Genomic DNA, 21,418 nt, shown 5'->3' on the forward strand with positions numbered 1-21,418 from the left:
TATACAAAAGCACTTCGCTGGAAAAGGACGCTGTGACCAAGTACTCTTTGCATCCACTAAATTATGCATTACAAAGATACGAAAATTCATTCAAATTACGAGTAAGTTTGAAGAGTAGTTTATTACAAACCTGTTAAAACGAAGTGACAAATGTTGGTCAGACTGTAAATGGTCGATCGAGACTATACAATGTTTACGTTTTGTGATACGTAACACGTACGATTCAGGTGAATCTCAGCGCGAAAAGTGAGAACGAGTGAAACATCTCGCCCCGTCGTCTTTAAGATATCCTTGGGGCGGTTCGTCGGCCCGAAGGGTCGGGGTTCAGGGTCAATCCCCGAACTCGTCCTTCCTATCCCGGATCCCTTTTCTTTCGGCTTATTTCCACTATTACTTCGCGATTCCACGTAATGACCGTTTTCCACCGCAGAACCACGCGACAGAAACGCTTCCGCTCGGTGAGCAGCACGCGACGATCCCCTCCGACGATGAATAATTGCTTCTACTCCTAGTACAGACATAAGCAACTACGTTGATGTTCGACTACATGATTACTTGGCACATCTCGTGAGCATCGACATTAATTATTCCTTAAATATTCATAGTTATTTATCTACCACTTAAACACGACAATGTGTACCACTTATCGTAACCAGGAATTGAATTTCGCGGATAGAAAAGCTGTTTTAGATCTTGTTCCCAGCGCTTAAGATACACAACGTGTCTAAAACAATTAAGGATTGGGTACGGATAAGATCAAGGGACATTTTAATACGTAGTAGGTATTAATAGCTAATGATTTTGTCGATCGGTAAGATTATTTTTGCCTTACAGCTTTTACAGCAATGCTTCCAAGTATGTAGCTTAAGCTGATAAAATTCAAAGGTTTGACGGAAGTTAAACAATTGCTTTATTTGCAATTATCTTTTAATATAGCAACCAAAATCAGTGTTTTGCTGGGGCAACGAAAGTGCATCACTCCAGCACTAACGAAGCTTTAAGCCCTCTATGCTTATGTATTATTTTTTGTAATCATGTCCAAAGTATAATTACAAAGTTTGGCTGTAAAATCAGGCCTGGCACACCGTATATAATATATACATACATGCATACACGATGGCAACAACCCTGACATTTCAACTCGATTATTATGCAGTCGCAATCGAATGGGGTCGTATCGGTTACGAGTTATTCATTTCGTAATTGTTCGATTCGATTTACAAAGCGGTGGTACAGAGGAGCGAAAGAAAGAGAGAGAGAGGGGGGCGGGACTGAGGTTAATCGAGTCGTCGATAACTGAAAATAGAATTTTTACGGATCGACTGCTATCGGAAATTTCACCGCTCGTCCACCAAACAACCGACGCTGTTTGTTTTTCCATTTAATATGGTTTTTTATTCCACCGCCTAGCCACCGTGTGCACTTGTTTCAGGAATAAGAACAGTACTTGTATCGAGTATTTCGACATTCCCAAATTATTGCAAATATATAAAATATCTATTTGTTATTTGTAATTCCGTTGCCATGCGAGCCAAGAATGATTTCCTGTTATTCCTTGTAATCCTAGTAGTTAACCTAATTGTATAAAATATACTTTCAAAATAAAACTAGTTAATCTAATTTTGATCTCTGATTTTATCTCGGGCAAGCGTATAGAGTTAGCGACGAGCTTATTTCAATTAAATCGTACGTCGGGAGGTTAGTATTAAGTGGCGTAAATTAAGTGGTCGAAACATGACAAATAATTGAAGAAGATGAAAATTGATTCTGAAAAGACACTCGAGTTAAGAGACTGCAGGCAATGTGTAAAGTTAGCATCTTAAAGCAATTGAAATACGTGTACTCCACGATGTAGTTTATATAGATTTTATGAAGTGTCAGCTATTCGTTACAGATAAATATGTAGTCAGATGTACTCAGATAGAAATGCAGTCTCAATTTCGGTTTAACAGAACATTTGATCTCAGTTATGGCAAAAGGGCACGGCACTAACGATAGAAAAACGTAAAATTTATATGTAATATATAACAAAAATATCAGCTTTTTCGCACAATTCCATTAGATGGCTAAATACTTATGGAAGGTGGTAATGTACAGTCTACCCTTGCTACGAAGCGAAACGTATGCGTTTCGAAAGGGGCGCCGACGTTAATACGTAGCTTCGCTTCTCGTTGGCAATTATCGTACGATTAAATACGATCATGCGAGTATAATTTGAAAGCCAGCGGCTACAATTTACCTCGTTACGCGTTTGCATTCTGCTCTCGAACGGTCTCGTGCAATTAAAGAATAATACCGAGCCTATACTTCGGGGGACGATAAAAGAGCCGAAAACGAAGCTAACCGAAAGAATGAAAATCTCGTAAACGTTGGTTTTGTTGCTTCTTAATTGTAATCGTGACATTTACTGGCCATAAGAGCACGATTTACGTGTTCCTTCTTATGGAACAGAATAAGAATTCGAAATAATTGTTCCATAAATATTTGTTCTCGTTTAGTGATTTCTTTTGGGTAAATCGGAGTGAAATGCCATCAAGGTTCGTACGATCGATACCTTCTAATTGTACAACAGGACATTTTTTCAAACGTACCGTTAGTGTAACTTCATTGAAATAAATTGCCCCTTTCTGCGTGTATTTAATTTTCGTCGTTCGCCTTGTTTCTCTTTCTCTTCTTTGGTCGTTGTAAAATATTTCAAGTAAAATGAACGAGATGCTTCGTATCGAATTCCAAAGCCAAACATCTATATATTGTTATATGTATATTATTCCCAATATATTAATATCTACCGAGATAATTTTTATTTCGAGTTGTATAAACTTAATAAAAACAGCAGGGTTAAGGAAAACTCTCCCTATATTCTCTGGTTTCTCTACGCTCCATTATGCCTCTATTCTTCTACGCTGATGCGTAATTTCAACGCGTCTAGTTAAGGCTGACGGTTTTTCTCGAACGAAACGCGCGGTTATATCGTCGCGGTGAGCGGGAAAGTTTATAAAGGGATTAAACTTTATTATATCAGGCTGCTCAGCAGGGTTACCGTGAACTTCAAATTTTCACCCCCGAGTTCACCTCTGATTCCCTGGTGTTGCTCTTCGTTCATGGTATATCGCGGTTAATAATAACAGGGCGACTTTATTATCGGCGCATTTTTAACCAGTCAATTTAGCCAAGTTCTTTTTCCCCTCTCCTTTTCTCGTAACAGAAAAAGGAGGGAAGTATACAGGTTCGCGAATATATTCAAACACAGGTAGGTACCTTTTATGAATACATTCTATGTGTTATACGAAACATTTTCACGCATCGTTAGCATTGTAATGGAACAGATTTATCATGATCGTATCGGTAAATTTTGAAAGAAATTTGAAAGTGCATTCTGTGAGACCATCTTTAGCAGCAATTATAATATACGTATGATAACTATTCACGCGGTATACTAGTTTTTCATTAAACGTTGCAATAAATGTTTTGTAATTTTTATATATGATTTTGCAATGGTTTAATAAATTTTGTCAACATAATGACGGTAGACGTGCGTTATTAGGATGCTAATGAAACTACAAAATCTTTTTGTATAACACCGTACAGATTAGGACGTAAAAGATTTTCATGGCAAGTGTTCACATACTTTCACGAAGCAGGGTATGTACACGAAGATTACGAGTTTAACGGCGAAACACTCGCATGATTCATCGAGTAATCAGCGCGTGGTACGGTTAGGTGTTTAAAAATAAATGGATTGCAGCCGATGTCGAGCGTGTTAAAATTAACCGTGCGAAATCCAAGTTCGGTACTGGGAACGCGAATTGTTTCTCTTGACAATTAACGCGAGCGTGGTAATAAAGAAACTTAATTCAGAACTTTCATTACCAAAGGGACCAAGAAAAACGAGGTTCGTAACCAGTGGCCTGTTTCGTTCCGCTCTTTTCGAAGGAACTCACGCAACGCGAATGCGGTCGAGTGCAGACGCATTCGTAACGAGGTGTTTGTCAAATTTATGCAAATGAGATTCGAATCTCATAAAGCCGGTATAAAACAACGTGCCTCCCCGAACGTTATTAACATTCATGAACGCCGAAACTCGCTCTTTCTTCTCGCGTCTTTCTTCCTTTTTCCCCCTTTCCTCGTTGCCCATTTCCATCGAACGAACGAAATATCGTTTCATCGTGTTTTTCCGCTCTTTTCTTTTACATATTTTTTCTTCCTGTCGGGATCGAACTGAAATTTCAACGACGACAAATTACGACAGATCGACTTTGTCGCGGCAACGCGATAAATACGGGTCGAACCCACGGCTGTTTCGACGTTCACGATACGCAACCGAGTGTTTTATTGCAAAAATGTTTATCTGGCCGACACGAAATGTTACGAGGGAACCGGTTCGACCGGTTCCATTGCCGACCACTTTCGGGAATCGGAAACAAATGTCGACCGATATAGAAATCTGGCCGATAATAAGTTTCGCCCGGTCCGAGAACCGGCTGTGTAGCCCATGGGAAACGGTTTACCTAGTCGGATTTGCGATTCACGTGAATGATTATAAAACCACCGAAACGAGTCTCGTTTGACGTTTAATATCTGATCCATCGGAATTTCTAATGCTCACGATAAAGCGAAATACCAAGCGACTTAATGGCTTATCGCGGTTACGTAGTATGTTCTTATCGTTCCTTTTAATATATTCGCTGCTTCTTAAATTACGACTATTCCATTCTGGAGTTGCGTTTCTTCCCTATAAATGACTTCATTATAAATAGTAACGACGCATTCACGAAAGAGTAGGAAGGTGAACGTAATTATCAAAATCCATAAAAACGAAGATAATAAGTAGTAAAAGAAATAGTAACGAGAATACGACGCGTTTATAAAAATATAAATGTCAAAGTATGATGTCGCGTAAATGGTCGTACTCTACAAATAATAATAGAAGTAATAAAAAAAAAAAAAAAAAAAAAATCAGTGGAAAAGGAATTTAATTATACGTAATTAACGAGATTATTGTAATGCCAAGTATCTGATTTCTTTACAAAGTAAGATTGCAAATGAGATAATAATTTTCAAGCGTTTGAACGATTTTTTAATCGTTAACCGTTTCACATAAGTGGCCTTATACTTACGAGGAGGAATGTACTGACGTATATATTCGTCAAGAATAGGTCGTCGGAGAATCTGTCGGAAGATTTGGTAAATTGACGTGTGATCCCGAGGGGGCTTGTCGGGGTCGCGAAGCGTTTTTCCTTTAAATTCTACCGCTCGGCGAGTCCATCTCTTTCTGAACGTATTCATACGTGCAGACGGAGATCCAACTATTGCATTAGTGTTCATAGAGACGAAGAGACGAGTCTAGGAATATTCTAACAGCGTCAGAAGCGAACAATGTCAAGCGTATAAATGTATAATGCGGCCGTCTACCATGGATAACAAGAGCTGCTGGGTAGCCGTGACAGTGAGCAGCGAGATTTAATTTGAAAAGCCCGTCAAAGATTTCGCGAATAATTCTCTCCCGATTCCCCTTATCCGCTGCTATGTTAATTAAACCTCCATTAACTTTTTGCGGCATATTAAGGATCGTATTAAAAATCCGTTCGGACGTGAACGTGATTTTTCCATTGTAAGAAAGAAAGGACCGTTCTCCCGTAGGGGACCACTTTCCAGTGACGCACAGTCTTGACAGAATCTCGATGTGTACTCTCGTCCATAAATATAGTAACGTAGGATTATTCGAGTCACCTAAACTTGGCTATTTTAAAATTCAATCTTGAACTTGGAAGCGAGGGAGACTGGAAGAAGTTTGCTCGGAACCTGAAATTGTTTATAGCATGCATAGAATAATAAAATGTCAACGTTGAATATAGAAAGTGAAAGTAGCAGTGGGAAGACACGACGGATATAGACAAGAAGAGAATTCTATTATATGAAATTGATGACATAGTTGTTACGATCATCGTATTACATATGCGAATATTTCAAACGGGACAATAATTCTGAAGGGTTTATTTCAATTTTCTTAAGCGTTTCGATACTTACGAATGGAGGAGTAGATTTCTTCTATTCTTTGGACGTCGACTCGCTGCTACATTTCTCTTTCTCTACGAATTACCAACTTTTTCCTCGACCAAACGACCGAGGAAAGGGAAGGCACAAGAGATAGGGAAGGAAACGGATAAAAGGAAAAAAAGGAATAGCATTTGCAGCTACTTCCGCAGGAACAAAGACCGTTCACTCGTGCTTTATGTATACCTTGGAGGTGCACTGTGAATCCATATTTACGGGAACCCGCTATCTTTCGTTTCCTACATTGCTCGCCTTTCTACGCTTTTCCGAGCTTCCTCGCGTCTTTTTCTCTCTTGTACGTTCGCTAAGGTTAGAAGCTGGCTCAGCGAAAGAAAACAAAAAGAATCGAGAAGATGGAGAGAAATTTTTTCGCTCTCCTTCGCTTATTTCTTTAACAGCATCGTGTGCTGTATATCGCGCGTAGTCAAGTGTAAATTATTACGGGCCTGAGGGTGGTTTACTGCTAATTGGTTTGTTAACGTCGTGTTTACCTCTCTCGAGACGCCGATTTTTCTTCCTTTCCTCGTCCTGTTCCTTCCTTCGAGTTAAGAGGAGAATTGGCCTCTATTGCGAGTGAATAGCTACCCGAGCTTCTTTTTCGTGCTCATTTCTCGAAACATCAAACGACTAAAAGATGGTCGATTTACTGGAAAACAGCTCAGCCGGCTATTTTTCTCGATTCTAATTTACCGGTTATTATTATTTTCCACATACTTTGATTCCTTCTTCGAGAACAGGAAAATAAAAGATACGCGATCTCAATTAACGTGGATTTTTCTCTTGACAAATTTCAAATCGCTTTATTTGCTTCGTCTTACTATAGAAACATAAGAACAATATACGATACATATACATATGCATAGCGTACAAAATAGAATTTTCAACCAGCGGCACCGATATCGTACTCGAGTCTGCGAGAAGTCAAAAATTGCGCATGGACTCTAGTATCGCAAATTTCCACGTTATTTAAGAGTATGATGCGATACTCGCTTAAATTCCAATAGAATAGTCTCGATTAAATTCGACCGATATAGCTAGTCCCTCTATTTAACGGAGACTGAAACGCGAAAGAGAAACGAGGAGAACAACAGCAAGGTTAATAGAGCAGCGCTGTGTTTACTGGGAACGAATCGTGGTCGGTAGGGATCGTTCGAATTATATACCTGGAACAATGACGCCAGCCGGTGTATCTCGACTTTAAATACAAAATTCGTTTCGACTTACGTAACACGATTATGCGAGAATTCGCAAAACATACACGCGGACCATTACGAAACCGATTGGTCTCGACGACTGGATGGCGCCGCAGTGGATTTCGAATGGGTTAACCCGTTCGCAACTTCTGTGGGTCCCTATCGCACCACTAGAAGGAATTTTTTAATTAGAGACGACGGACAAAGGTTGCCTGCACCGTTGTGCGAGAGTCTCATAATAGCCCATGCCCTTTCGACGAATTACACCGAGCAAGCTGGAATCCTCACGACGCCATTTTTTTCTTTTCTTTTTTCGTTCCGCACTGCTTTCTTCCAGTCATTTCTAATTTTCAGCCCGCTTCTTCGACCGTACTTGGGACAGAAACTATCGTAGGAATCTACAAAATCCCAAAACATTCTCTACTAAGAGTATTTGTCGGTAGATAATTAACTTCTAGACGGTTGAAGTAGGATTCGGGAATTGCAAGCATTTCTGTTATTATCCTCGAAGATTCTTACTCGAGCGTAGATAATAGAGAGACCTGGATCGGATCATTGTCGTACAGTAAAATGAGAAACGTTTATCAGAAAATAATCTCGACTGATCTTTTCGTTACTACGAGAACGTAACGAAAATTCTTGTTATTTAAACGCTTAAACACTTGTTATTGAAAGATACGTAGGTAGATTGCAAGGTAAGAAGATCGTAAAGAAACTTCAAATACCGCGATAAATTTTTATTGTATTTTTACGTTACAAAATTATCGTCAACGATAATAGGATTGACGCGTAAGAGCTTTACGCGTATAAAGAAATCGAAAGCATTTTAGGAATTTACAGAACCCAAAAAGATTCTCAGCAAAGACCACTCGCAGGTAGGCAATCAGCTCCATAGACCATCGAACTAAATCTAGAAATCGTTTCTATCGTTACCTGCAAAGATTCTCCGACTCGCCCAGAGGTAGATAACCGAATGGAGACTCGCCTAGCAGGATATGAAATCTGGCTCATAACCAACTGGTTGCTCGCGGAAACTTCCTTTAAACGAGCGAATACTCTAAAGCGGAGCCGCGCCAGGGAATAAGTTTGAAGCCATTTTCTGAAACTCTGTCCGTGGATTCGCGTTCTCTCCGGTCGTTTGAACGTGTCAGACGCGTAATCCAGAGATTCGTTGCGCGTATAACTGCGTACGAGCAAACTCGGGGCGGATTAACCAGTGGACGAGTATTCGCGTAATCCTCTCGCTCTCTTCGACCCTTAGATTCGTTCGACCCGTTATCACAACGGGGATAAGTCCCTGTACAAGGAGCGCCTTATACCTGGTCCTTACGGTTCTTCCGTGACACACGACCGGACTCCATTTCGGTTTATTGGACGTTGAGATCCGTGTCAACCTCGTCCGTGGCGTTCTCTGCGTGCTCGTGTTGTACCTGCGTCGCTTCCCAGTTTCTCTTTCGGTCGAACGTGACCGTGGACCGAGTTTTAGAAACCAGTTTCATCGTTTCTCGAACACAGTAACGTCTCCTTTGGTCGCTTGGGACCCACTCGCGTGCGTAAACCACGGATCGTTATCGCGAGAGGTTGGAAGAAACGCTCGCGAATCGCTTAATTTCTGGTAATCAAGGCGCTTGCCTTTTCTCTTTTCGCCGATGACAAACTACCATGAGAACTTTGACGTATGAATTTTCTTCTCGCTACGCAACAAAGGATCTTACCTGAAAGTTACAATCATCGAGATTCTTACAAGTTGACAGATGTGAAAATTTGGATTGGGAAATACGAATATGAAAACTAGATTGTTCTTTGGCGCTAGACATTGTTGCTACAAACTGCATACTTCTTGTACGTGCTTCGTCTCTTTACACGTTTTATTCGTGTATTTTATACTTTCTGTATAATTATATTAATAGGACTCGTAGTATTCGTAATGTACAACAGAGACAATGAAATAATATCTTTCCTATATATTTCTGTATCTGTTTGCTAGCTCGGTTTTAATATCAAAGGACGAGAGGTTTGTACAGACGGATATAAACATTTTGGGAAGCGTATCGAGAAGACGTAGGGTATATACTAAAGGGAGGAATCGAGCAAACAGAGGTACGTCTCCTTCGGGATAATTATTTGTAAACTCGCCATTATATTCCCCGAAATACTTGTGTTTTCCCCACAGTGCTTTCCTCTCCCGAGGCGTGTTTGCCCTGACGGGTGTATCGACGCAAAAACCTCGTCGTCATTGCAGTCTCTGGAGGCAAATAAACGTTCTATTGCGATTATCGACTGATTCTCCCAGGAACGCGCATGGTGGCTCGGTTTACTTTGCTTTACCCTCTCGATTTGGCCGGTTCCTGGCATCGGTGACAAGTCACTCGAGTTGCACAAAGCGTGTAACGATTTGGACGACGCGATGCCTGTGTTGTTGTCCCCCTTTTGCTCCGCTCTGCTCTGCTCTTCTCTGCTCTGCTTCCGAGAGGGCGATTCCTGAATCTGACACGTAAAATCGCACGCTTTCAAGCTACACGGCCCCGTTGCTTCATGTCGGTAGCGACATAGTGTCAAAGGCAGCTCGCGACAAAGGGTGCGCAGCGTGGACAGGACTTGACGAAATGCTCGCCGAGGAAGACCTTTTTGTCCCTTTCTACGTCGGCTCGCGAAAGTAATCGGACACTCGCCGTCGAAAATTTTGATGGATATATTACGTGCGCTATATGGACGATTTTGTAATTCTATCGGTACTTTAATGACAAACGACAATCGCGAGTACGTCGGTAAACCCCGAAACGAATACAAAAATATACAGATATTGAAAATTCTTGTAAGATACTTGTGAACGTTCGTCGAGCTTCTAAAACCTATGGAAACTTTCGACTTCTAAATTTATCAAAACTTTCACGATAAGCAAACGTCCGTAACGTAATACAAAGGCCAAAAGTTTTCTACGCTTCGAGCCATGTTTCAAGCGATTCGAATCTTTCGTCAGCTATACGGATTCGAAAGGACTCGAAGCGTTTCGGATCCCATGACTAATTGTATGGTAATTTCGATCGAAGCGTCGAACTACTAATTAAAGGCCAAGGCAGAAAAAGAAAATAAAGGTAAACGAACTGCAAAGGTGGAGAGAGTGAGAGAAAGAAAAGGTTCTTAGATTGTGCGAACGATTTCATAAAACGACGACAAGCCGCGAAAACAACTCACCGCTATAAATGATAAGGATCTGGCATAATATTAGCCGAGCAAACAAATTTCGATCGGCTGAATCAAACACGCTGGCTTTTAAACGCGACACGCTCTCGCGGTTCTATTTTAAATCCGAGGGAACGATAGATGGCTTTCTACAAGCTACGCGATTAAATCACAGCAGAATACAGCAGTATTATGGCGTTAAGTGGTTAGTGTAATTTTGCTACGGTAATCCTTTGCACTCGGTATGCAAGTTACGCTGTCACGATTTTTTACGTTCCATACGACCTTTCATAAAAATTTCTTTTGCGATTTCCAACGAAATCTTCTCGAACGTTTAAATGCAAAAGATCGACGATGGTAACTAATAATAATTACAAAATAGACGCTGCCGGCGATATCTTGTTAAAATATTCATCCTGGATCAAGCAGATTTTCCCGAAGCTTCCGAAAAATCGGAGGATAATTCTATTTCCAAACAAGAGTTTGTCCTTCCACGAACCGACCAGATTATACCACAGCTACAACTTAAGGAAGCGATCAAGTGCGAATGATCCTAAACAACTAGGAAAACTCCACCGGAGGCGTCCAACTTTTAGTTTACCCTACGACAAAACTACTCTGACTCTTCCTAACGTCCAAATTATTATCCCATGTTTTCTTCTGTGAAAGAATTGTCCCCAGCTTAGTATCATTCGTGTATTCAGGTTCCATGGCGAACCCTTCCCCCTCTATCGGACCAAGTATCCGTGTCCAGTGGAAAAGCCGAAGGATATTTCTCGGGAAGAGTGACCGTTTGTATATCGAGGGAGAAACGCGTGTCTGTAAATATGTACACTGTGTACACTCCGAATCGAAGATAGCTACAGTGATTCACGAAAGTATCTCCGTGCACGCATAGAAAATTTGTACGTGTATTATACAAAGGACTCTGAAATTTCATTAATACTACGACGAGACGCGATAATTGCGACCATCTTGGTATGTAACTGATCGTTCTTCCCCTGTAGTCTTCAAATACAATAGCGTGCAAATACTTTTTATGAGTGAAGCGGACTCGAGAAGATCAGGATTGTCGATTCGGTGCACGTATCAGTGACCGGTGTCGGCCCACGATTCTTCTCTCTCGCATTGACAGTCGTGAAAGTTAGTTTTTTTCTTTGCTCGCGCCTCTCCATTCCGCATACTTACATATGTATGTCTTCCTATTAATAGGAAGCCTCAAACCGACCGGAAGAACCGGTCTTCGCGATCCCTCCGTATATCTTATCCATTCTTGTAGCGACTCCTCCGAATGCTCCGCTCTCGTCCACTCTTCGAACGTGTTATCCGACTATTCAGTGCGCGTATACACAGATTAATACGCATAGTTTTCCGTTTGAACGCGAAAGCTTGACCTAATCGGCGGGCCATCTAATTGCCTTTCAGCGTATGAAGCTGATGTGGCGAAAATGGCCTGTAAAGAAGTAGCTAAACGCATCTCTTTCTGGTCTTGCGTAAATAGGGAATCTTGCTTGTTCTTCCGTCGACGATCTTTCTCATAGACGAGGTTCGTGAATCCTGACTACGTTATTAAATCGAAAATACAACTCGTGTGTTTCGTTTTTTACGGCGCAACAGTTATATCAGAATTGTCCTTTTAATCGATCTTAGGGACAAACGTGTACTTTTCCAGCCACTTCGTAATTTGAAAATTATTTCTCGTTGTATCAAAGTGTTGTACACTGTAAAAAAAGTTGAAATTGAAAAAGATTCGATTACGCGTAGGAAACCGTTACGAACATCGATAGTTTGGTGTGATATACAGACCAAAGGGTCAGGGTCTCGTTTCCAGTCTAGTGGAAATTATCGATCGATGTTTTCTGGCCACGTGGAGCAACCAACACTTTCCACCGTTCACACGGTACAGGAGCGAAAGAGTTTTCTGTATACGGATCTGTTATGAAAAGCTTGTAAAAGCACCCCAGGACAATCAGGACGATGGTTCATTGTGTCAGAGTTCCTTCTTGAGAATGGACTTTCCATTATCGTCGTTCGACTCATTAGCGCACACCTGCGAGTTGCTTTGGAAGAATTCGAAGCCGTTGGTTACTCACCTCTGCCCATCTTAACTGTCTAAAGAAAGTGAGTGCGGTACTCGGAGGAAATTGCAGCTGGCAGCTGCTCCACAGCCTCCTTAGTAAGATCCTCACGTCCTTCGTAAGTAATTCGTGAAGCGAATCCCGCCAGTCTCATCCTCCTAGCTAGCTAGCGAGGACGTTGTGACTGCAGAACTCTTCAGGATTATTCGCTTTGCAACTTTGTGACAATTTGTCGATCGAAACAATACGTTGCAGCTCATACGCATTTTCGTTTAGTCTGTTGATCGCTTTGGTCGACCACTGCAGAGAGACAGAAACTTTCGGAATAATAATTTTCACGGTTATTTGAAGAACGACAAAGTCGTTATGCGAACGACAGACGAGATAATATGTGAAATACTTTAATACTTTGGTATTAAAAATGACGTTGTTTCTTATTCTACTTATCTTTCGAACTTTCACTTGTATACTATAGATATACTTGTTTTAAGTTTAACAGATTCGTCGACAGAAATTTGTTCTGACGCTATTCTGTCTGTGAAAATACATTGCCTCGACCTTATTGACGTAGAAGTATTATCAGGCTGTAGAGGCCGATAATCGGTGCCGCTATCTGACAGTACACAGCTCGGTACCTAATGCGAACTCGTGACATTGTCGTGATGCGCGTTTCAGCGTGATTCCTCTTTTACCCATCGCGCGTGTTGCGTCAGAGATACGCGTGTCGAGGGTCGTGTCACGCGCGAACACCAACCATCATTATCCGCCGTCATCGACGTCAGTTTCGTATCATTCTACGTAATATCAACCCTGCGAGTGCTCGCTAAAATTATCAAAACTCGTAGTCTTCTTCGAAGACGATCGAACTGTTTATAAAATTTCAATATGTTTTACATAACATGTACGATATGGGATAAACATACGATAAGATAAGCGGTGAAATATTTTCGTGAGTCAATGTATTGGAATATGTTATCTTATTTATATCTACAATAAGTAAACTAATCGTCGTAAGCATCTCAAATTGCCCTCACGATGTTCTGTCGTCGCTTGAGCAATGTACCGATGTTAACACTTAACAGTTAAATACGCGACACGATGAAGAACGACGAGAAGAAAGAACGAAAAAGAACGGAGGAACGAGATACTGTCATGGAGAATAGGAACGGAACGACATCTGAGTCAGGGAACTTCTTATCGCTTGTGTTTAACTGCGCAAAAATGCTCCAAGTGAAAAACATCGTTAATACTTCGGTCAGCATAGTCAGCTCTCGTTCTCTTCTTCGCAACAACACGAACACTTCTACACCTTTTTTTTCTTCTTTCTTTCTCCGCCACCATCTTCATCCGACCCCTTTTTGTAAAACCGAGTCTGCGTATGAAACTATACCTGTGTAAACAAGTCGTTTATCGACTATAAATACGAACGAGTTGGACATGTGTACGCAGGTGTCTCGTGGGTCACGCGTGCCCCAACCAGCAGTAGCAGGCTGTCGCGTGTTTCTTCAGCGCGAAAATGACGGTGGCTGATTCTTCGTTCGCTAAATAGGAACGCTATGATATAGCTTGGTCGTAAATTTAAGGTATTACGAAGCGATACCCATTGATGTTGCCGCGCTTAGACGTGTTTTGTACGAGCGCGTATAATTTTGGCATGTGAAAGTTATCTGCGTATATTTACAGATATTTCACTTTCAAATTTTTTTTTCTACTGTCGGTCCCCTATATCTTATAGAAGAAACAGAAAAAACAATTTCGAGTCGACGCTTCCTGGCTCCCTGCTGCTTTTGAATTCCTTCGTTCTCGTGTCGATTTCTTCGAAAACCAGCTCCTTATTGACTTTAGAACCGTGCCACGTAGTTTCTACCTGATATACCACATTTTTTATGATTCCATTTATTCTGCTAAACTACCACTATTTCGAGAAACTTAATTAAAAGTCGAGGTTGTGGTGGTTTGACACTTTTCGTCCTGGCAATTTGCATACGCTGGCATACAGTGGCACACTGTGACGTCCTTCTGTGCTAAACGCAACAGTGGGTCGAATTTTGGACGAGAATTGCCGGTGCCGAAAGCGACGCGATAGGCAAATAGATTGATTAAAATTCCAAGGATGTGCTCGCTTGGCCTTCAAAAGCTTAACAAGCTGCGGCCCGGATGCGCGTAACGCTCACGACCTTGCAATGGCCGCACCGAGTTCGCAAATCATTTTGCAAGACGCGTACGCGTCCTTGGTTCGTCCCACCACTCGTACCGTGCCACCTGGTCACGTTGAATTTCAGATCCCCCCATCTTCGTGAGAAAACATTTTCTTCGTCCAACTTCACGCCTGTTATCGAAGATTGCTTCACTACTCTGAGAGTTCCTAGATACGCGTTCCTCGAGATGCTCATTTCAAGATTGTCGTTTGACTCGTGAGGAACGTAATATTCAGTGACACGGTGCATGTGAACTTTTATACGTTGTCAGGCGTCGAAAGCTAAAGCGATGTAATTGCGATTTTTAATACACCGCGTAATTTATTTAAAGAAATGAAAGATAGATGTAGCTAAAATACGATAAGTTAATGGCATAAATTAAAATTTCAAAAATTGTATATAGCGCGTAGAATCGGGAAGAAGGGGATGAACGCCTAGGAAACTTACGATATTTTATCGAACTTTTTCCGAGGAATGCTCGGCACGTTTCGAAGAACCGGCGTGTAATTAATCGACTAATCGTCGTCCACGCGATAAATTACGAGAAAATATTCGGTTTGATAAACGGATAAGCCCCACGATCCGTCTGTGCACGCAATGCCAGAGTTCGATGCTCGTCGTGTAAGTTTGTAAGACGTCGTCTCGACGCCGGGCGTCATTCATACGCCGGCTTTCGAACGAATCATCGATTGCGAAACACTTCCTAGAAATACAAACCTCGATTACGATGGACTGATCCGTGCGTTCGTGACGGACGTATTATCGTATGGTGTCGAATTGCAAAAACTGATTCACTCGCAAATACTCCCGTAACCGTGGCTCGTGTTACGAGATCGTCGAGGAGATGGTGTCAATGGAGAAGGGTTGTCCACTCTAGACTTCCCACATACCAGGTCAACGAAAGAAACCCGCATAGATCGTTTTGCACTACGGTTGACCCAATGAAACGTATCCAACCACGTTATTTTAGTTACACGTATTTGCATTTTTTAACGAATCTCGAGCTTGTCGTTTAAAAATTTTCCGCTATTTCTAATGGATTGCAGGTGGTCGTGAATCTGGCTCGAGATCTACGATTACAAATTAAACGGATCGTACAGATTTTCTTTTTTCTACTTCGTTTTATTACGTATACACGATAAACATGTATATGGATACAAGACAGGGTTGTTCGATTCCAGTTAAATCCCGGAGAAGATAAAAGTTTCCAATCGTGCAACGGACGTTCCAAATTTCCACATTGTTGAAGAATGTGACGTAAGTAACGTGCAACGTCATGGAACTTTTCCTAATCATACCGCGACCGTAGAATCTGCATATTCGTGGCGACAAGGATTGCTAATTGGTCGATTACAATTTCAAATGGCCGTGTTTAATCGTACCGACGACTTGTCTATAAATAGATATCTCTTCGGCTCGATTTTCCTATCCGCTAGAGGCGGCTATTTAAAGAAACTAGTGTTGTTTTAAAAGCCGAGATACGTCGACGCATATCGACAACGACGGAGCGGTTTTTCACGTTCGAAGAACAATGCGTGAACGTTTGACGAAACACACAGGCGTGCACAATCCAAAGGAATTCGCGATAAGCCAGTTTCCTTTCCAGGTCGCCCATCAATTCGGAAGTGACATGCGCGGCCTACTGACGGCGTCAAGGTTAGATAATAATTTTTTTCTGATCAAGAGAAACACGGTGTCGCTTCTGTCCCAGCCGTTTTCACGATAATACGCACGACCTAGCTTTGAAAACCGGTTTCTTTAGTGGAATAAATTGAACCGCGGGACAACCCTTTTTTTTTTTAGCGATCGTCACGTACGCACGCCACTGCATCGTGGTCTTTTAATGGCTAGCAAGTATAGTCTTTTTTTAAAGAATTCTCCCGGTTAGAATAGAGACGAGGCTGATTCTCTTTTTACGTGGATTATGTTTCACCGATGGCAATTAAAGAGAAAGTAACGGAGAGACTGTCGACGAGTACGGACATCGCGATTTTGTTGCAATCGCTGAAATGGCGGTCTATGCTAATGGATCTTTGGGATTCTAGATACACCGCGCTCATGATTTAGGAAGATAAAAATATAAGGAGGTGATTCCATCTTACACTAATTCCAGCGAATCTACGAAGAGTAATTTAAAATAAATCGAACTGGACTTTTAAACCATACGTACTAATACATACGACTAATACCATACGTACACGTGTCTGTTTCGCTATTCTTCTTTATAAATTTTCAAATTGCTTCCAAATTTTAATGACATCGTAAAAACTTTTGTGTAACGCGCGTAATATATTTGAAAAAGTTTCTCAAATTTTCTCTTGCTACACGCGTTCAAATACTTTCGCGCGCCATAAATACAGAATGCTGACGCTTTCGAAGACAGAAACTCCGCGTTCTTCCATCTCTCACCGGCTTAATGCTCGACTCTCGTTGCCCAGTTTCGAACCCATGTACCGTCGGTAATCGCGTTAATGCGATTTCATGAGAAATCGTCACGCGACGACGGTATTCGTGTCCCGACGAAATAACGACTTTATCGATTCTCCTTTCTCGTGGAGGTTGCGTAACCCATGCTGTGCGTTAGTCATCGAATGGCGAACACACACGATCGGCGGCGAGACGAGTAACGTGTAAGTGGCAGTGATTGAAAATAACCGGTCGCTTTGGTCGGTTCTAGCATCATATAAATTAACGACACACAGAGATACCACGGCCCCCTATATTTGTACGACGCCGGTGCAAGCTCGGTCTTTCGCGATCGAACGTAAATATCGATTTTCGAGCAATGATTACGCGGCTTCGTTACGCTCTGCTTGCATGCAAATGCAACCAGCATCGAGTACGATCCTTTTTTGGAGCGACGAATTCGACGAGCCTCGTTCTCTCGACGTTTCAAACGTTCCGGTTACTTCGTTCGATTAACGACACCCTAAATTTAAAGTTCGCGATAAAATATATGAAATATTGAAAGTATACGTTATGATATTTAGTATGCGAAATAAACGTCTATCGAGGAAAATCAGCAAAAACGTACTTACGTTGTGGTTTCTGCCGTGACCTTCGTGTGCAACGATGTAATAAATCATGTGTTTCCAAGGTCACAACTTTATTTAATTGCAATATATCCGAGCGTAACGAAAATTCCTCTTATAATTCCGCTCCCCCTTTTCTGAATTAATCGCGAGAACGATCGGACGATCTCAACTATCCGTCGATCGAGTATCTTCGCTATTCCAAGGAGAATATATTTCTTCCTCTGCGTTCTTCCACGGTTCGCGAATTCGGTCAATGCACGAACAACAACGCTCGAAGAAGCTAAAAAGAATGCACCGACTGTCGCGTTGCATAATACAGTTGTGTGCGATGTTTTTTTTTCTACGCATCTGCGGTATGCATGATGCATGCGACGATAGCGCGCAATATTTTCGTGACCCCGAGTTGACATTGCCGAAAGTTACGAATACGGGCGACGATAGAGGATGGACTCGTTGGAGTGGAGGCCAAGGTTAAGGTCGGCCCCCACCGTACACAATGCCAGTCGTTCATCCGGCTCTCTTGCCTGCTGACTCTCTGCCTACCTTTCTGTTGCGCGCCTGTTTCGTTTGCTCGTGTCTTCCTGCTGTTGTTCTGACGTAACTTCCGTCCATAGGCGCGATCTCCACGGTCATCGCCACGATTTTTTCGCATCCGCTCTACGAGCCTGAAAAAATACGATCTGTATTTTTCCATCGGAGCGTGTGTCACGTGCGAATCGTTGAGAAGTTGAGCCAGTCGATTTTGTAATGATTTCACAATTATTCTTTATGAATTTCTCGTAAGATTTCTCGTTTTTTCGATGTCTTAATAAATGAATGTTACAAAAGCGTAAGTCAGAGTAGCACCTCGATTTTACGAACATCAAGTTGGACGAAAATTCTTCCGGTTTATCGTTCGCAGTTCTAAACATTGTATCGAGACAACAAAATCGACAAAATTTGCAAAGAGCGAAGTTAATCCGGCCGACTTCCGGGAATCGCGTGTGTCAAGTTTAGACGTCGCGAATCACAATAAAAATATTCATATTAACGTATCTCTGACCGCGATATGCATGGAGATCCAACAACGTAGAACGTAAACGAACCGGAGATAGATAGAACGGTACACGCATATCGCTACAACGATATTCTCGTCCAGGAACTTTGCAGAGTTTCCTCAGCATCGATTTCCTCTTCGAAGTAACAAAACATGCTCTACCAGGGAGCGTACTCGTTTCGTCGTGGAATCTAGTCGACAGAAGTTACTTGTCGTTGGGATAGACGTCAGTCGCAGGCGCTTGCAGAATCAGACATCAGGGTCAGCCGAGTGTGAAACGCAGATACGTGCTCTCCCGTGTTCCAACGATGCGCGTTCCTCGTGTCGCCTCGAACCGAATCCTCGTCTACCACCGTCGAGTTCCACGTCCCTTCCGACGTTGTAGACATTATCTAGCCGAGAGCAATTTCGAGAATTCAGTTTCCCTTTTGCGAGATTTCAAAGTTTTACGCGTCGATCGAGGGCGGAGGTACGCTTCGCATTCGTCCGGCGGCAAATTCTTCCATTCGGCTGGGTTTATATTCCGCGACTCTTTTTCTTTCTGGCATATGAGCCGGGGAAGGTAGGCACACGCGTATCCACGCGTATTCCCTGGGCTGGCACGCACGCGAAACTCAATGACGAGTGGTAGAACGCAGGCTACGTATCTTCAGCGAGCTCGTTTTCATCGGCTTGCGAGGATAAACGTACGAGTTCAAAAAGCGACCCTCCCGTTATGCGACACGTCGAGGGTTATCAAGCGAAGGGAGGAACGGAATTATTACGTATCATGAAACGCAGGATCCCCGATTTTTTCTGCTGTATTTTTTTAACCCCAAAAATTTCGTCGAACAATATAACGTATAGGAAAAGTGTATTAGGTACCATCGTAATATTTATGCAATTTATAGTCGTTTTAATTGTTAGAAATAATATATAATCGTTAAAGAGAAAGTATAAAGTACAATATATATTTCTATGTTCCGTTGCAGGCAAAGTTGCGGTGCGAATGGAATCTTCTCCCGTCGACTGGATTTCAGCGCTTTCAACAGCCTGCCACGCACTAAACTCAACTCCTATCACATTAAGGTAAAAGAACAACTAATCTTGCATTGCGTTATTTAAATTAATATCTCGTGTATCGTACACTTTGTCGGATCGTGTTCGAGACTCGATCTCACGCTGTACACTGGGGAAAGTTTGAAATAGTAACCTCGCTAGAGCTGCGGGAAAAGCGAAGAGGAGCTATACGGGATTCCTTAAAGCGGAAGGTACGCGATAGAGCAAGGTCACGGTGACTGCCGGCAGATCCTCTTGCTTTAAGTCCGTCTAAGAAATTCTTCGCTTCCATTCTTCTCCCTTTTACTCTTATACAATAGATACAAGAAGCATTCGTACGCCATTGTATTTATTGTACGCGTTTGTATATCAATTAACTGCAAGTACGCGAAATTTGTCGTATCTTTTAGTACATATATGCATAATACATAAATTACGAGAACTTGATGCTATCGTATCCTTTCGTTTCCATTTAACACGTAGTATGTGTATATTATTCAGGCAGTTATCTCAACCCTGATAATTCCGATAATTTGGTAATTGATCGCTGAATTTTCAACTTCCTCAATTCTGCGTCGTACGTTCGTTTCGTTATTGTAAAGAAAAAGAGCTATTCTACGTTCAGTTTTGTCCATCCATGGCTCAGAATTTGTTAACAAATTATTCAAGAAACGTATCGCGCTGGAACTCACAATCCTTAAACGTAGCTCTTGAGAACGCCATGCGCGTCGCGTATGAATTCTCCACCCTGAGATCTCGTCGAAATAATCTCTCACGCGAAATCCGCTTCGCTTTTCGTCTGCGTTCACCCTGTAACGAATCCTTTGGCTTGCCGGACTACGCCGTAACACTGTCGTCCTACCCCAAATACGAGGCAAAATCAATACCATTTCCCACGCGGTGGTTCGTGCACTTACACCCCCTGTTCGTGTGTGATGCACGTTCACGTGACTCGTTATTACACCGGAATCTCGATTCCATCGCATTCAGCCGTGTATGCACACACGCGAATATTATACATATATATTTCAGAGGGAGAGCCTGTCGAAGCTCTTGGTCTGGCGTTTAATCGTCCCTCTGGCGACGAGACGCGTACGCGTTGCGGTAGGTCGATCGATGAAGAAGATACGGGCCTGTTTGATACGGCATCGTACGTTTCACGCGATCGTGCAGAGAATTTTTTGACGATTTTCGGAGTAGATGGTGGATATTTATGGGTTTGTGAAAAATTTGATGAGAATGCACGGGATATCCAAAATTATGCGTTGCATTTTTAAATATCGTATTTTAAATTCTGACGATCTATAGCGATGCTGCTCGTGTTTGCGCATTTTTGGAAAATTTAAAGGAAAAATGTATCGAATATGCGTGATATTCGGGGCTGTGTAAATTATCTAAAGCATGGGATTCGTTTTATTCGTTTAGTGCGTGAAATACGCGTATATCTGCTCTTAAATTCGAAATCTTTCGTTAGAAATTTAAGGTCGTAGAACGATTGTAATGCGATTAATTCGACGGTTCGTTGATTCTCGAAAAAAGGTGGAAACGATACTTTTAAATTCCGACGATTTGTAACTAAAGCGCGAGTGTTCACGTGCATGGG

At 42.0% G+C, this 21,418-nt stretch overlaps 1 protein-coding gene across 5 annotated transcripts in view; it reads left to right on the forward strand.

The window, feature by feature from the left end:
* The window catches only part of LOC126870284 (headcase protein-like), a 151,575-nt gene that overhangs the window by 8,538 nt on the left and 121,619 nt on the right, over positions 1-21,418 (forward strand). For 3 of the 5 annotated variants that reach the window (XR_007691264.1, XM_050627846.1, XM_050627852.1), the window contains one exon: positions 19,749-19,845. Coding sequence is in view for 3 of the 5 variants with exons in the window: in XM_050627846.1 (XP_050483803.1) it covers positions 19,749-19,845 (97 nt within the window). In the remaining 2 variants the exon portion in view is untranslated. Of the gene's footprint in view, positions 1-14,883; positions 14,998-16,089; positions 16,363-19,748; positions 19,846-21,418 lie in introns of those variants that run through there. The other 2 variants (XM_050627854.1, XM_050627853.1) reach the window with 2 other exon arrangements.

This window comes from Bombus huntii, chromosome 10 (assembly GCF_024542735.1).
Source record: "Bombus huntii isolate Logan2020A chromosome 10, iyBomHunt1.1, whole genome shotgun sequence".
Lineage (NCBI taxonomy): Eukaryota > Metazoa > Arthropoda > Insecta > Hymenoptera > Apidae > Bombus > Bombus huntii.